We start from the raw sequence: 17,469 nt of genomic DNA on the forward strand, positions 1-17,469 counted from the left end.
GTTAGCTCTAGACGAAGATGAACAAGATTGTGTTGTCACTACCAATGTCGTCTACAAAGAGGTTTCAATAATGTGTAAATATAATCGATGATATTAATTTTTTTAAAATGAAAAAATTGCTATATATCTAGACAATATATATATATATATATATATATATATATATATATATATATATATATATATATATATATATATATATATAGAAAAGCGCTCATATGTGGTCATGTCATTAGGTGTGGTCGTGTGGTCGTATCTGGGTCGTTGAATCAGTTTAATCTAAAGGCAGTGGTAATTCTGAGAATTTTCGCGCGTTTTAGTAAGTGGGGGTGTTATGGTAATTACAGTGACCATTTATAGCGGGCGGGTTCCAGAATACACCAACAGTGTTGACAACATACACCAATAGTATAATAAAACACACCACAGTGAAACACACCAATGGTGTATTCCCGTGTTATGGTAATTACAATGGCCATTTATAGCGGTCGGGTTCCAGAATACACCAACAATGTTGACAACATGCACCAATAGTGTAATAAAACACACAACAATGTGATTTTCCCTATTCCGGTGTTTTATGACAAGTTTACCCTTACAGTTCTCTGGGTAGGAGAATGTGCGCGAAAATACTGGAAAAAATCTTGATTAATATGAATCATTAGATCTATCTAATCTAATGGTCTATAATTGACCATATGACCACACCTAACAACATGACCACATGTGAGCGCTCCTCTATATATATATATATATATATATATATATATATATATATATTCCATACAAATGAATATGGATAGCAATTCATTTCTATAACTGAGTTGTTAGAGAACAAGCACATTTACCTAATGTATGAAAATACTAAACAATGATAAATAAAATCTTCAAAATTATAGGACCGCATCCGTACATCTAGACATTAGCTATTAATTTGAGCAATTATTTGCACAAATTAAAGCAATGATAACATCAAAATATATAAACGATTCAAATCATATCTTTAAGTGCACTATATAATATTTGATGTTCTAATTTAAATAATTATTTATCGATTCATATATTCTTAATATATTACAACATATTCATTCCGTGCATCGCACGGGTGCAAATACTAGTTATTTAAAAAAATTAAAATAAAATACCCCAACTATGCACGTGGGACAGACAGGAAGCCTAAATACGGTGTGCGCTTCTATATCGCCGCCATAAAGTAACAAAGCCGCCGGAAAAGCCAAGTTCGCTTTTTTCTCAATTTCTTCTCTACTCTCTACTCTAATAATATAGAGTAGTTGTCTCCGTCAAGATTCCATTATATATTTAAACTGCTATCTGTTTCAATTATTGCGTATGTATTTGAGTTGATCGCTTAGACGCAGAATTGGGGTTCTCGAGAACAGATAAATAAAAAAAAATGGGGATTTCATCAAGATTCCAAATGGACAGGCCGTTCTTGATTGCTTCTCCTTATGAGGAAGCAAAGATCCGCAGGAGTCAAGAGTGTACCCAAGGTCTCAAATTTCTTTTTCCCTGATTTACTGTTCTAGGCTTTTCATATTGCTCTTCAGAAATTCAACCATCTTAATTGGGTTTTCATATTGCCCTTGTTCAAATGGTTTTTCTTTGTTGTGGAAGTTGCTAGTAATTAATTGGATAATGTTGTGTTTAATAGTTTGTTTGCCATTTTCACGAAAAGCAGTAGGCTGCTGCAATTTTTTTTAGCTTTAACAAAGTATCTAACAGCAAATATTGCTTCACACTTTACTACCCAGTACAATAGATGAATTTAATATAAGGTTATTGAATGACTGCTAGGTTGGTTAGTCTTAATACGTGTTTGGCTATTTTAGAAGTGAAACATTGGATGAAAATGCAAAGATGTATATGTGAAATTAAATGAATGCACCAATATGAAAGATCGCCTATTGAAGAGATAGAGACAAAATTGATCAAGATTACCATTCTAATGCACTAGGGAGAAAGTCTGATAAGTTGTAAGAGGCTTTGAAAGTTCGTGATAGAATTGTTTTTGTTTTTGTGTTTTTTTTTTCTTTCTTTCTTCCATGAAAAAGGCATATACTTTGTTATATTATCTGCTAGAGAATGTTTTTATTGACTGAAATCTTACTCTCTATCATTATTGAATTTGTTTTTCCTTATTTTGACATTGTAAACTTGCAGAGGGTGTTCGTGCTGGCGCCAAGGCTGCTGCAATTGCATGTGTTTCCAGCGCTGTTCCAACAGTATGTAAATGCGCATTGTTTTCATTCAAATCATTTTCTCTTATTGTATCGCCTTGCATTCTAGCCTCCTCATTATTTTCATGCAAATATCTTAATGTTTTTCGGTCAACAAAATCGTTTAAATGCCGTCAAATACAAGGGTATTTCGGTCTTCAATTAGTTTTTTTTTTTCAAATATATATATATATATATATATATATATATATATATCAGGTCAACCCACTTTGTATTTTAAAAAAAATTGAAATGCCATGTATTTAATGACATTTCAACGGTTTTGTGGATGGAGGACCAAAAAAAGTCATGCCTCAATAATACTAGGACTAAAGGAAGATGTTCTGAGAAAAAAAAGACTAGAAGTGGACTGCCACCTATAAATTTAGGACAAAAAATGGAATCAACTCTGCAAGCTAAATTATCCTGATTTTTTACCTTCCATCTGGGACTGTGGGACTATCTGGGTTTAAATAATCATGTTTCAAGAAGTTCCTGCAAGGCTGCAACGAGTTTCAGCAACCTATTAAATTCTGCAATCAAAACAGAATCCTTTGCGGGAGATTGTAGTAAGACTAGTTGCACTATATGAGTATATTCTTATTTCTTGAATGCTTAGCTAAAGCTGTAAGCTGCGTTTCTCACGTTTCCATTAGTATGATCCTCTTTTAAAAACTTGAAGAACATGTAAAAAGAAACATCATTGAATGGTATATTCTTTTCTCTGCCTTGTGGGATTTCTCTATCTTTATCTTACAGTCGCTTCCTTAAAATTTCAGTTGGTTGCTGTCCGAACGATTCCTTGGGCGAAAGCAAACCTCAATTACACTGCTCAGGCACTTATTATATCTGCAGGTATGTGATAATTCAAAGAAAATTCTTAGGCACAAATTATACCCGGTACAATCATGTTTAGTATACACGCTGTATTCAATGCTAATTGGCACCATAGAAGTTCTCGATAATTCAATTATATTCAACTGCCCACCTTTTCATAGTTTCATAAATTGTTCAATATTGTTCACGATGACCAACTGGCTGCGTAGGTACTGGAAGAACGAAATTTTTCTTTTTCTTGCATTGTCACTGTTGTAAACATCGGCCTAGGCGTCAATTAGGTGTTAGGCGCCCCTAGACTGAGGGGATTTTACCCTTGGGCCGACTAGGTGGCCTAGGCGCCCGAGTCAACCAACTTGGCGCTTGAGCTGGCCAACTCGACCGATTGATTTTTTTTTTTCTTATTATTATTACACGCGCGTCTAGGGGCACTTGACTAGCGCTTAGCACCTTCTACAACATTGTAGATTGTTACATAAATGTTTGCATGATTTCTTCACTATGAGATCGAGCTTACCTGTTTGGTTCTAATATTTTGTCCCAAACATTCGTTACGAGAGGTATTTGTTGCATGTAATGTAAATCGCGTGTAAATCCATCCAATGGATGCAATTATGTTTTCAGTTTTATGAAGCTAACTCTACCATTTGACGGCATTCTTCATTGCAGCTTCCATTGCTGCATACTTCATCACCGCTGACAAAACAATCCTGGAATGTGCGAGGAGGAACACCCATTACGACAAAACAACCTAAGGCGATGACATAGTAGTTGTGCTCTCGACCATGCCAGGTGCTGTGTTGTATCAGAGGAAAGATGATCAAGATCAACTCTTCTTATCCTTTGTGTACCTTCAAATAATGAAGTATTATGTTTTTTTTTTTTTGTGTTGAGCCCAAGTGGTGTTATACTATAGACTTCTGTAACTGATTTGAGTATGAAGGGAATATTTTTTTAATTATCAATACAAGTGTTGAAATTTTTGGAAGACTTTACACTAAAAAGAAAAAGAAAAAAACTCCTAAATATCCAAAATAACTCGGTGAGTCTAGATTAGAGGTGTCAAATGGACAATCGTTATGCTCTGGATCCGTCTCCAGCATGCTGTTAGGCACTGTTATTTTTTTTTCCTTTTTTATAATTTCAGATTCGTTATAGGAGTATATGTTCATAATTTTATTACTATATGTTCATAATTGTAAGTTTATAATGTCAGAGCTCTATGTTCATAATTCAATAAGTGTACATTCATACTTCCATAACTGTACATTCATAATTCCGTAACTGTACATTCATAATTCAATACTGTAACTTCATAATTTTTGAAGCTCTATGTTCACAATTTTAGAGCTCTATGTTCATAATTTTGTCACTATATGTTCATATTGTAAGTTCATAATGTCAGAGTTCTGTGTTCATATTTCCATAACTGTATATTCATAATTGCATAACTGTATATTCATAATTGCATAACTGTATATTCATAATTGCATAACTGTACATTCATAATTCCGCAACTGTACATTTATAATTCAATAACTGTAAAATCATAATTTTCGAAGCTCCATGTTCACAATTTTATAGCTCTATGTTCATAATTTTATCACTATATGTTCATAATTGTAAGTTAATAATGTCATAATTCTGTATTTATAATTTTATAACTTACATTCATAATGTCATAACTGTACATCCATAATCCCATAATTGTACATTCATAATGGCACAAACGAATAACGCCGTTAACGACAAGACAAAATCAATTTTTTTTTTTAACTGAAATGATGCGTTTTTCTTAAAAACGACGTTGTTTTGAACTCGTGTCTACAATGCCAAGTCCAGGGCATAATTTGCCTCAAATGGACGGGTAAACTCGAGTCTTGAAGTTCAGTACTGTAAACATGGTCGAACTTTAATTTGAGATCCATGAATTGAATGGGGTTGGTCCATTGGCCCGCATAGTTTTTCAAAGATATAATAATAATAATAATAATAATAATAATAATAATAATAATAATAATAATAATAATAAAATATAATATAATATACATTAACACAATTAACAATGTGTTGAACACTTAAAGTGTAATATTTTACTTTATTAATTAACATATATATATATATATATATATATATATATATATATATATATATTAACAATCATATAAGAACCAATCCTTAGGTAGGAACCTAAGAATTTATCTTGGTAATTTATTTACTGTAATTAATGGTCTAGATTAAAAGTTGATTTTGTGAAATTTAAGCGCTAGATTTGTAGTATTTTAGGTATTTAGGGATAGTTTTGGCATTTCCGGTTCGAAGTTGCTGCACGCGTCCAATTTCATCGCCCAGTTTTCTCGCCGTGCTTGTCGTACATTTCCTCCTCCCCAAACAACATGACCCTCACGCCTCCACCGCACTGCTGCGATGAAACGAGTCAAACGACTTTTGCCATCGCCTCCGACAATGCGATCTGCCTTTGCTACCTGGTACAAAGGCCTTGGATTCCCGGTGAACTCCATCAGAGTGATCTCCCTTTCCTCTGTTTGTCCGAACACATAGAGAAGCCATAGCGAATTTTTCCATCAAGGCTCTCTCTTCAGGTTCTTAGTTACGTAAAGGTTTTATACGCATTTGTGATTCGCTTTTATACACATCTGCATGCATCAGTGCATTTTGGTCAATTTTTTTCTTGATCTCATTCTAATTCGAAATTTCTAGAATTTAGTGATATGGACTGTGGAACTTAATGCGTGAACTGGACTAATTTTAAATTGTGTATAATTTCTGTTTATATGGTATTGAAGAATTGAATTCCGTGAAGTGAACCTTGGTTCTTCAATTCAGTGGTTTCTAATCTGTCAATCGGATTGACTGAGGAACGTGGACTGATAAAATGGAATGCAGGGAGTTCTCTTTTTCTTTGGGTGGAGGGATTTGTTATATAAAGGTCATTAGTGTTTTTATACCTTCTTCTATATTTTGAAGTTAAGCTCCAGAAAGCAGTGTATGCTAGCTACATGCAGAAATCATTGGGATATGATAAAAGAGAAATTATACAGTTTCATGCTATACCAATCTGTTGCAGAAAATCATGGCCTTGCATGTTGAGCTCTTGGCAAATCACTGCAAATCGTATCTTATTATCTGTCTTTATTATACCTTAAATTGAGTAGTTGAGTATTGGTTCATTTCAGGTCAGGATTTTTTGAGTTGATTTTCTATGGTTTCTCTTATTTATTCCTATAATCTTATCCTTTGATATTTCTTTTAATTATGTTCTGGCTAGTTAATACTGGAAGTAATGATAAAGGCTTTATGCTTTATGTATATGCACATACGTTCAAATTTTTTTTAGTCTCAAATCTACGTTGTGCATACAATTCTTATTTCTAGTGTAAACACTTAACAACTAATATACACACGTCTATTCTCGTATTGATGCAAAGTCCAAACGCGAATTTTTTTCCCCTTTCCCCCTCTTCTTTATTTATTTATTTTATTTTATTATTATTACAGTATAGTTCATAAATGCAAATGAGTCAAACATCAAACTATTCAATCAGTTCAAAACATAATTGAATTAATCAATTATACAAGTGCACATGTTGCGTCATATAAGTGCACACGTCATATAAGTGCACACATCGATTAATAAATGTGCGTACGCATATATGGGTGCACACTCTAGACTTGTTTGAATTATAATGTAGTTGAGACCACATAAATGAAAAATGCACAAATGTCTTCATGAATGCACATGGTGTATACTAAAACAGGTGAGTGACACAATGAGGTGCACACACGATTACAAAGACATACATGCACAAAACTAACGTTCAAAACAACTTAGTACACCACAATCACATGCACATTCTGTTGTACTAATATGCACAAACTGTATTTATTTCTACTGCAAACTCTTAACCACTTATGTGCACACCCTTCTTATCGCAAGGGCACACAGTTGAAAACAAATCTGCACATGTGTATGAACGAGTCCTTACGCTAGACCCACACATGCACACTCTGTAATGCATATATGCACAAATTGGCAATGCTATGTTCTGGGTATATGCACATGAATTCAAAATTTTAAAGTATCAAATCCATGCTTTGCACATCGTGTAACCTAAGTGCACAGAGTCAACCCAAGTGCCCACCCTAATCTATCCATCCAAGTGCACACCAACTTGTTTTACGTCTTTTCATCCACACACTCATTATTTGTGTTATGACACATAGTTTATCCCAAGTGCACAACATAGTCTTTAACATCAATCTAGTTTTGATACATGCACACATTCGTTAATCTAAGTGCACACAGCATTTCGTATATAAGTTTTCTTGAGCAACATGTCACAAATTGGTTGACCCAAGTGCACACACATTTCTATCTAAGTGCATACTCATCACAATCTAAGTGCACACCAGAATGTTTAATATCTTTTCTTACACAAACTAATTCTACAAATTATAGCACAAACAATGTAACCTAGCTAAGTGCACACAGTTAACCCAAGTGCACACCCTAATCTATTAACCGAAGTGCACACCAACTTGTTTTACATCTTTTCATCCACACACTTATTATTTAAGTTATAACACAAATGCACACCAATCACCTGAGTCTTTAATATCAATATGGTTGCACTTACTCTACGTGTTGTGTGGGGTAAGAAGTATGAAATCATGTTAGTATTGATATATTAAATGCTATTTACTTGCTTTTTGTTTGTCAGGAAACTAATGAATATGAAAAAAAAAAAAAAGATTTATTGTGTTTTTCAAGTTGCAAGTGTACACTAACTTGTTTTATGTCAGGAAAATAATTGTGAATATAAAAATTATTGTATTTTTCAACCCAAGTGTACACTATTGTTTTACGTCTTTTCATCCACACATTCATTATTTACGTTATGGCACACACAGTTTAACTAAAGTGAACAACATAGTCTTTAACATCAATCTCGTGTTGGTGCATGCACATATTCAATTCGTTAACCTAAGTGCATACAATATTTTGTATATTAGTTTCTTGAACATCATGGCACAAACTCGTTAACCCAAATGCACACACATTGCTAACTAAGTGCACACACAACACAATTTAAGTGCACACCAAAATATTTAACATCTTTTCTTAAGCAAACTAGTTCTGCAAATTATGGCACACATAGTTTAACCTAAGTGCACACAGTCAACTAACCCAAGTACACACCGACTTGTTTAAAAAAAAATAAACTTATTATATCCATTTGCGAATTCCATTGACGCTGCTATTCACCGGAAACCACGGACTGATGTACTTTTGCCGTTGAAAAATTATTCTGGATGAAACCACTAACGTGCAGCCACACAATCCTACTATAATTATTTCTCCTAAAATCAAGGACACAATATGTTTATTAAAATAATAAAGATTAAAAATCATTGTGTTTACTAAAACACCATTGCTAATTAAATCATACGATATTTGGACATAATCCGTTGCTAAATCTAGATTATTAATATCCCATAGATCAATGACTAGGATTAGTTCTTAGGTTCTCACCTAAGGAGTGGTTCTTACTTGAAGCCCACCCTATATATATATATATATATATATATATATATATATATATATATATATATATATATATATATGGTATGATGATGTATGGTATTGGCATGGGGATCCTAATGGTTGTTACTCAGTCAAAGACGGCTATCGACGCATAGTTGGAGACTATTCTAACGCTAATAATGGGGGTTTTGATGGATGGTTAGTCTTATGGAAAATCAAAGCACCCCCAAATGAAAAACATTTCTATGGAGAGCTCTAAGTGATATCCTCCCCACTAAGAGCAATTTGATTATAAAGAGAGTAGAAGTGGACTCGATGTGTGCCATGTGTGGGATTGCTCATGAAAATATTTTGCATTCATTAGTATCGTGTGTAGGATTGCTCATGAAAATATTTTGCATTCGTTAGTATTGTGTGATTATGCAAGATCCATTTGGAGCCAATCTAGCCTCCCACTCCCCAACATTGTGACAAATATTTTCCATGAATGGTTTAGTGCACTCTTAAATGTTCTAGACACTAATGGAATATTGTATGCAGCTTCTATTTTATATCATATATGGAGAGCAAGAAACAGAGCTGTTTGGGATGCCTGTCTACCGTTGCCAAAGAAGGTGCTTGTGGCAGTTATGGCCACTATGCAAGCGTGAAACACGCTACACCACCGAACACCCACACCAGCCGCAAGGGACCACCACATGGCCGATGGAGCTGGTCATCACGCCGCACAGCAGGTTGGCCTCCAGCCGGTGGTCTCCCTTGTGGCTGTAGGCATGCATCAACCGCGGCTGCCACGATCCGGCCACCCTGCGGAAATATCAAGACCCAGGAGATGCTACATGGATGCAAGCTATCACCAGGATACCAGCTCAGCAGCGGTGGGGGCGGTACTACTAGATGCCGACAATCACTATGTCTCGGCTTTTAGCGCCCCACTACTGAATTGTTTTTCCCCACTCATGGCTGAGGCATACGCGTGTAAAGAGGTTTTATCATGGTTAAGAGGACGTGGCGAAGATTCAATATGACTACATACTGACTGCCAGACGCTACAACGCTACATATGCGCACCGAATACCCCGTCCAGGTCATATGTTGGATATGTTGTTGATAGTTGCAGGAATTTTATGTCTACTTTAAGTTTTTGCTCAGTCAGTTTTTGTTCTTAGACTACAGAATTTATTAGCACATACTTTAGCTACTTTAACTTTAAATTCGACTACAGCTATGTACTGGGACGATGTCCCACTAGACTCTATTTCAGTTTATCTATAAATACAACCATGTTAGTTGACCTTAAAAAAAAAATTAACATATATAGTAACATCCACTTTTTTTTAATATTAATTTATCGTAATTAATATTAATAAAGATTCTAGCCTCTAACTCTCTATTACTCTATAATCTATTATTTATAGAGTAATAGTAACTTTCTATTATCTTATTTTATTTATCTGGTTCACTTAATAAAAATATATTGAAGTTATTTTAAATTTAATTTTTTATAACATTTAGTTTAGTATTATTATATTATATAAATATAAATTTAAGAAAATGGTCAAATAGGTTCTCGAACTTTAGCTTAAAAGTTAATTAGGCCCCTAAATTTTTTAAAGGTGTAATTACACCCATCAACAATTCATTTAGGTGCAATAAAGCCCAAAAACAAGTTAATGACCTGCTATCACAGGTCATTAGGGTTCAGGCCACATTCCGGCGAATTTTCTGACAAAAAAATGTGCCCAGCAACCGACCCAGATTTGCCGAAAATTTCGCTGGTCACTTTTTTTTTTTTTTTTTTTTGGCCAGAAAATTCGCCGGAAGGTGGCCTGAACCCTAATGACCTATGATAGTAGGTCATTAATTTGTTTTTGGGTTTCATTGCACTTAAATGAATTGTTGATGGGTGTAATTGCACCTTTAAAAAGTTTAGGGACCTAATTGATTTTTAAGCTAAAGTTCGAGGGCCTATTTAACCTTTTTCCCTATAAATTTATATATTTAGAAATTACATTAAAAGTAATATAAAACTTAAAAGAATTAAAAAAAAAATTAAAAACTAATAAAGACAATAAACAAAGAACAAATAGTTTGTTGATTAATAAATAGTAAATATGACAGGTAAAATAAAATAGATGGAGTATCTATCCTTGTTTGCCACATAGGGAGTAGAATTTGAAAGTATGCATACTAGAATATTAGGTAGAATTGTCAAATAAGCTCATCTACTAATGCAAAGTGCTCAATTCCCACCACGAACTCAATTAAAGTCTAATCAGCCACATTTATTGCCGCCGCCCTCGTTCCAGGCCGTCCCCAGATAGCCATGGCCGTTTTAAAAAAATTCTTTTTATTTTATTTTTTAATAATTAAATAAGCAACCTGTAAAAAAAGTCAATCGAACAAATTTAGCTGGTAAATGTGGCTGATTAGACTTTAATTGAGTTCGTAGTGGGAATTGAGCACTTCGCAGTAGGAGATGAGCCTATTTGACAATTATGTCAGAATATTATGATAGAAAGTATAATACTGATCATGGACAAAATGATTGTATTTATAAGAAAAGAATATGATATTTTGTGGGGTTGAAGGGTTACATATTGTAATACTAATTATTGGATAAATTAATTTATAATTTGTTACTCTAATAAGGGATATATAGGAGGGAAAGTGTAGGGTTGTTTACTTCGTTTCTATGTTTTTCCTTTTCCAATTTTTTTTTTCTTTTTTTTTTTAGAATGAAAAACTAATTCATTAAATCTGAATAAGAGTGTTCACAAGGAAAGATGGGGGGAAATCAAACCATTTCCCGCAACCTGACACAGAAAAGACCTCCCTAGCAACATTATGGGCAGCACTATTCGCAGATCGCTTTACATAGTAGAATTCCACATCTACAATCTCAGAAGCTAAAACTTTAATGTCCTCAATTAAAAAACCAAAACTAGAATTAAAAGACAGTGAACGTAAAGCATTAAACACGGTTTGACAGTCTGTTTCCACATCAACATCTCCCATTCCAGTTGACTTTATCCAACTCAAAGCCTCCTGTATGCTTAGAGCCTCTGCCTCCTTAGCCATATAAACCCCCGGAAACCTCATGTTCTTGGCCGCTAGAAAAACTCCATTATCATCCCTCAGAACCCAGCCTATCCCCATTTCATTACTTTCCTGCCTCAGTGCCACATCTGTGTTCAACTTCAGTCTCCCATGCGCCGGTCTTGTCCATGACACAACATTCAAATGTTCTTGATCCCTTGGTGTTCCCTCATTCGTACTCTTCCAACAATCCAGGAACACCATAGACCTACGCAACAACACATTCATATCAAAAACCACACCCTTCCACACACTATCATTCCTGCTTCCCCACACACCCCAACAAGTCATTAGAAATTTAGGCAGAGATTCAGCATCCAACAAATTAATAGCCCAAAAAAACCAATCACTTATACTATTACCAGCAAAGCTACTGATTTGTGGCCATCCCAGCTTGTTCCAAAGCCGTCCCACTTCAGCACAGTAGACAAACAGATGAAGGGTTGATTCCTGCACACAACTGCACATATGACAATACAAGTCGCATTCAACATTTCTTAATTGCAAAATATCCCGTGCAGGGAGATAAATAGAAGCCAACTGCCAACAAAAATTCTTCACCTTCAGAGGAATATGCAAGTTCCATATCTTATTCCATGGGCGGTCATCCGCAGCCACCAAAGTGAGATGCTTGTAACAAGACTTAACCGTATAAGCCCCCTTCTGATCCCATTGCCATACCCACTGATCTCGTGGCCTCCGAACACTAACAGGTATATTTAAAATCAAGTTAGCATCACGGACATGAAAAATATCATTAACACACTCAACATCTCACCCAGTACCATGCATATTCATAAGAGAGGACACCGGGGTCGTTTGGACTGATGGATGCAAGTCTGTCTCCACATATGGATTGTCATCTACCGGGAGCCAATGATCCAAGCCAATAGTAGTTTCACTCCCATCCCCAATTGCCCTTCTACACCCCCCCTTCAAACAGCTTCTAACCTCCATCATGCCCCTCCATACAAAAGAGGGATTACTCCCTTCCCTAGTTTCAAAGTAATTACAACTTGGATAATAACGCGCTTTAAACACGCGAGCCAGTAGACTAGTGGGGTTAGTAAACAATCTCCAAGCCTGCTTGCCAAGTAAAGCCAAATTCATCTCATGCAGGCGCCGAAAACCCATTCCACCATTCGCCTTGGGCCTTGACAACCCTTCCCAGGAGCGCCACCTTATACCTCGACCATCCCCAACCCTTCCTGTCCACCAATACTGATTCATGATGACCTCCATCTCCCGACACAGGCCAATGGGAAGCAAGAACACCGACATAGCATATGCCGGCATCGCCTGTAGCACATTCTTCAAAAGGACTTCCCTCCCAGCTCTAGACAGAAACTTCACATTCCACGACCGTACCCTAGACAGTATCCGGTCCTTCAGAAAACCCAGGATGACCTTCTTCCTCCTACCCACAAGCGAGGGTAACCCCAGATATTTTCCACTAGTCAACCCCTCCTCCACTCCTAGTATATCAACCACATTATTCCGGATATTCTGCGGCACATTAGCACTAAAACAAGCAGCAGATTTATCATAATTAATATGCTGACCCGAAGCCTTAGCATAGGTATCCAGAACATACCTCATCTGCACACTCTCCTCAACAGTAGCACGGTGAAACAAGAAGGAATCATCCGCAAATAGGAGATGAGAAATGGAGGGTGCCCCTCTTGCCACAGTAACCCCATGCAACAGGCCCGTAGACATTCTTCTCTCAATCATTGCACTCAACCCTTCAGCCACAAATAAGAACAAATAAAGTGATAATGGGTCCCCTTGGCGGAGGCCCCTACCCGGGATAATAGGCCCCACCTTTCGCTGCTAATGCAGTATGTGGTAACGCACTGATGTGAACGTTTCAAGCAAGATATTCACCCACTGCACTCCAAAACCCATTTTAATCATCACTGCCTGAAGGAACCGCCATTCTACCCGGTCATAAGCTTTTGACATATCAAGCTTCAACGCCACAACCCCTTCACGGCCCTGAGTTTTCCTTTTCAAGTGATGATGTACCTCATAAGCCAACATGATGTTATCTGTAATTAAACGGCCTGGAACGAATGCACTCTGGGCTCCTGAAATCAAATTCTGCAACAAAGGCTTTAATCGGTTAGCACATACCTTGGCTGCTATTTTATAGACTACGTTACACAACGCAATCGGGCGTAGATCTTTCATTGTTTCCGGGACCGTCTTCTTCGGTATTAACACTATAAAAGTGTCATTGGCCTTCTGGGGGAGCTTAGCTGTGTCAAGGAACCTTCTGCAAAAAGCCGTGACCTCCCCTCCCACAATGTCCCAAAAATACTGGAAAAACCCCGGGCCAAAACCATCAGGTCCTGGGGATTTATCCGAGTGCATCTGAAACACAGCGATACGCACCTCCTCCATACTAAGAGGCCGGAGAAGCCTAGCATTATCAGCAGCCGTAACCTTCGACGAGATTGTATCAATTACTTCCTGAATATCCCCATAGTTCGGCGAAAACAAGCCTGCAAAATAGTTCAACATGACACTATCCAAACCCGCCTCATCCTCCACCCAATTCCCATCCTCATCATGGAGCCTCTTAAATGAATTCCTCCGGCGTCTAGCTCTCACAGAGTTATGGAAAAACTTACTATTAACATGCCCCCCCTTATACCAAAACTCTTTTGCACGTTGTTTCCAATAGGAGTGCTGTTGCTCCAACTAGAACAGCAGATTCCTCTCCACCACCCCATACTCACGCATCCCGGGTTCATCCCTACGAGAACGGAGCAAATCCAAACGACGTTTATTTTGCTCAATTTTCCGCTGGAAATCCTTATTATAATGTCGGCCCCACCGTGAAATATCTCGCGCACAAGCCTCTACTCTGGCTAATGTATCCAGGCCATTGGACCGATCCCAGCTATGCGTAACAATCTCTCTACACTCCTCCTCCCGAAGCCACATATTATCAAAACAGAACCTGGCTCTCCTACGGACTGTCGGCAAGCTAACATGGGTTAAAATCAGTGGTCGATGGTCACTATATGGAACTGTCAACGAGAGCGCCCGTACCCCTCAAACAAATTAAGCCAACTGTCATTTGCTAGAATTCGGTCCAATTTCTCTTCAATCATTCTATCAGTGCCCCTCGACTTTACCCAGGTGTATTGGTGCCCCCCAAAAGGTACATCCTGCAAACCACTATCTGCCACCGCCTCCCTAAACCCATTTATCAACCACCCCGGATGTGGAACCCGTCCCCGCTTCTCAAATTGGTCCAGGAGATCATTATAATCGCCCATAACTACCCACGGTAGTTGTGAACGTGCCGATAAAGTCCGTAACAACTGTCATGCCTCCCGCCTTCGTTGCCTCTCTGGGTACCCATAAAACCCCGTAAACCGCCAACAAGGCTGGCCCACATCGAGCCTGACCTCAGTATCAATATGATTACTTGAGTACCCCGTAATCGTCAACTCCACTGTATTATTCCATAATAGGGCTAGTCCACCGCTATGACCATCAGCGTCTACTGCAAACACACTGTCAAAACCCAACTGCACCCGGATAGTTTCCATACGCTGCTTATCCACAAACATTTCAATAAGGTAAACCACACTCGGCCTCTTCAAGCGGACCAGGTCCGCCAACACTTGAACTGCCGTCTGGTTGCCAAGTCCCCGGCAGTTCCATGATATTATACTCATAATTCTCGGCGGGCTTACACCGCAAGACCCGCCTCTTCTCCGTTTTTTGACACAACTGCCTCACAGTCCATATTTTCATCCAAATCCACTGGTCTTGTCACACCCTCCTCCACCCGTCTTCTCTTTTGCTCCCCAACAACCAAACCATCCACCAAACTAACCGCATTCAACTGTTTTTCTGCCATACTCGACCTAACTCCCGCAACAGCTGGGCCTGCCATATTCCGTTCCTGTGCAATAGCAGAAACCTCACCGGTCATATTACGTCCGAGATGGACCTGCTGCCCCACTTCCCCTTCTGCTACGACATTCACCATCATAGCCGGAGACCTCCAACTTCGCCGGTCCACTGCCGATTCAGGAGGAATCCAACATTGATTCAAGGTTGGGGCTCCCCGTCGCGTTCCGGCCCTAAACCACGCACCATACGATTTCTCCGCTTTCAGATCAACACGATTTAACGCCAATCTGCAGTGTTTGTCCCCATACCCTATCAACCCGCAAAGAAAACAAAATGTTGGGAGACGCTCATACCTGAAGTCTATGAGCGACCACGAACCAACATCCCTCCTCAACTTCATCTGTTTCTTTAAAGGCTTCGTGACGTCCAATGAAACACGCACCCGGTAGAAGGCCCTCATCGAGCCATCAAAGTTCTTATCATCCGCCTGCACCACCGAGCCAAGGAAAGTGCCAACTGCCATAACCACAGCCTCCGAACGGAAGCCGACCGGTAACGAGTGAATTTGGACCCAAAACTCCACATGGGAGAGCTGTACTGTGTCAGGGTCATCCCCAGGGAGCAATCTCTTCAAAATTAATAGATTCTCTTCAAAATATACTGATCATCACATAATCTCTGATTTCATTTTACAAATTTCATAATATGGAGCACAAGTAATAATAATAATAATAATAATAATAATAATAATAATAATAATAATAATAATAATAATAATTTATTTTACAAATTTATTTTTTTAATAAAAAAAATCAATACACTAATACTAAATATACAAAAGATAACAAAAGTTGATAAATATACAGAAGAATATTTAATTATTGTTATATTATTATTGTGACTCACGGAATACAATACAAGAATATTTAATTATGGTTATATTATTATTGTGCCTCACGGCCATTATATACTAACAGAACTTGAAAAGAAACTAATAATAATAATAATATAAGTGGTAAAAATAATATATAAAAGTAATTAAGTGTTAATAATAATTGTTAGAAAGATAAGCGACATCCGGTGAAATTAACTCTTAAATAATTATATATCGACCTTAATAATAATAAGCAATATATACACTAATATGTTGCTATTCAAAATTGATCCATAGACCCTAGAAATGGCACTGTTCACGCACATGTCTCTCTCCATTCTTCCATTTGGAGAACTCTGTTTATCTATTCTCCAAATATAGAGAAAAAGTGGAGAATGGAGATAGAATGCGAATTTGGAACAAGGATTTTAGTAAACAAGTTTTCTATTCTCCATTTTTCTACTTCTCTAATTCTCCAATTTTTTGGAAAATCTTTCATTTTTCCAAGTTGGTAAACGACCCCGTAATATTTAGAGTTAATTTCATTTTTCTTTCCAAAAGGTTGAACCCCAACCCTAAGGGCTCCCACATCTCGCCCAGACAGATCATCTCGGAGGATGTAAATCATGGTAACTCAACTGAACGTGAACCACAAAGGCTAGACCTTTGCTTACTGTGCACAAAGAGCTGGGAGGATGTAAATCATGGTAACTCAATTGAACGTGACCTTTGCTTACTGTGCACAAAGAGCTCCCACTTTGAGGGGTTGCTCCCACACTGCTGCTAGTGGGACTCGATCCCTAGTCATTTCTGATCCTAGCTTTTTAGGTGTCAATTTAAATTCAGTCACTTATTTTTAGAACTTTCCTTCTTGGTTTTAGTATTATTGTAAAATAGCCATTTTTTTGTCATCCGTCAACAAAATGGATGAAATTTCGTGAAATACACAATGACATTTAGGTCTTCAATTATGATTTTTT

The 17,469-nt window shown here is 37.3% G+C and overlaps 1 protein-coding gene across 2 annotated transcripts; it reads left to right on the forward strand.

Moving 5' to 3' along the window:
- Positions 1-1,192: 1,192 nt before the first annotated feature.
- Positions 1,193-4,039, forward strand: LOC109179730 (early nodulin-93-like). 2 transcript variants are annotated; one of them, XM_019329218.1, is made up of 5 exons: positions 1,193-1,238; positions 1,401-1,511; positions 2,182-2,243; positions 3,017-3,092; positions 3,744-4,039. In XM_019329218.1, exons 2-5 carry the CDS (start codon positions 1,415-1,417, stop codon positions 3,827-3,829), a joined length of 321 nt encoding a protein of 106 aa, XP_019184763.1. In that variant the 5' UTR covers positions 1,193-1,238; positions 1,401-1,414; the 3' UTR covers positions 3,830-4,039. The 2 variants fall into 2 exon arrangements, with proteins under 2 accessions (XP_019184763.1, XP_019184762.1); XM_019329217.1 differs by lacking the exon at positions 1,193-1,238 and having other exon boundaries at positions 1,242-1,511.
- The last annotated feature ends 13,430 nt before the right edge of the window (positions 4,040-17,469 follow it).

This window comes from Ipomoea nil, unplaced genomic scaffold (genome assembly GCF_001879475.1).
Source record: "Ipomoea nil cultivar Tokyo-kokei standard unplaced genomic scaffold, Asagao_1.1 scaffold0980, whole genome shotgun sequence".
Taxonomy (NCBI): Eukaryota; Viridiplantae; Streptophyta; class Magnoliopsida; order Solanales; family Convolvulaceae; genus Ipomoea; species Ipomoea nil.

What these genes read in the sequence shown, in the direction of transcription:
- LOC109179730 (XM_019329218.1), top strand. Translation starts at nt 1,415, where the DNA reads ATGGGGATTTCATCAAGATTCCAAATGGACAGGCCGTTCTTGATTGCT. An exon ending in GAGTCAAGAGTGTACCCAAG is followed by an intron (nt 1,512 to 2,181) that starts GTCTCAAATTTC and finishes GTAAACTTGCAG; the next exon opens with AGGGTGTTCGTGCTGGCGCC. An exon ending in TTTCCAGCGCTGTTCCAACA is followed by an intron (nt 2,244 to 3,016) that starts GTATGTAAATGC and finishes TTAAAATTTCAG; the next exon opens with TTGGTTGCTGTCCGAACGAT.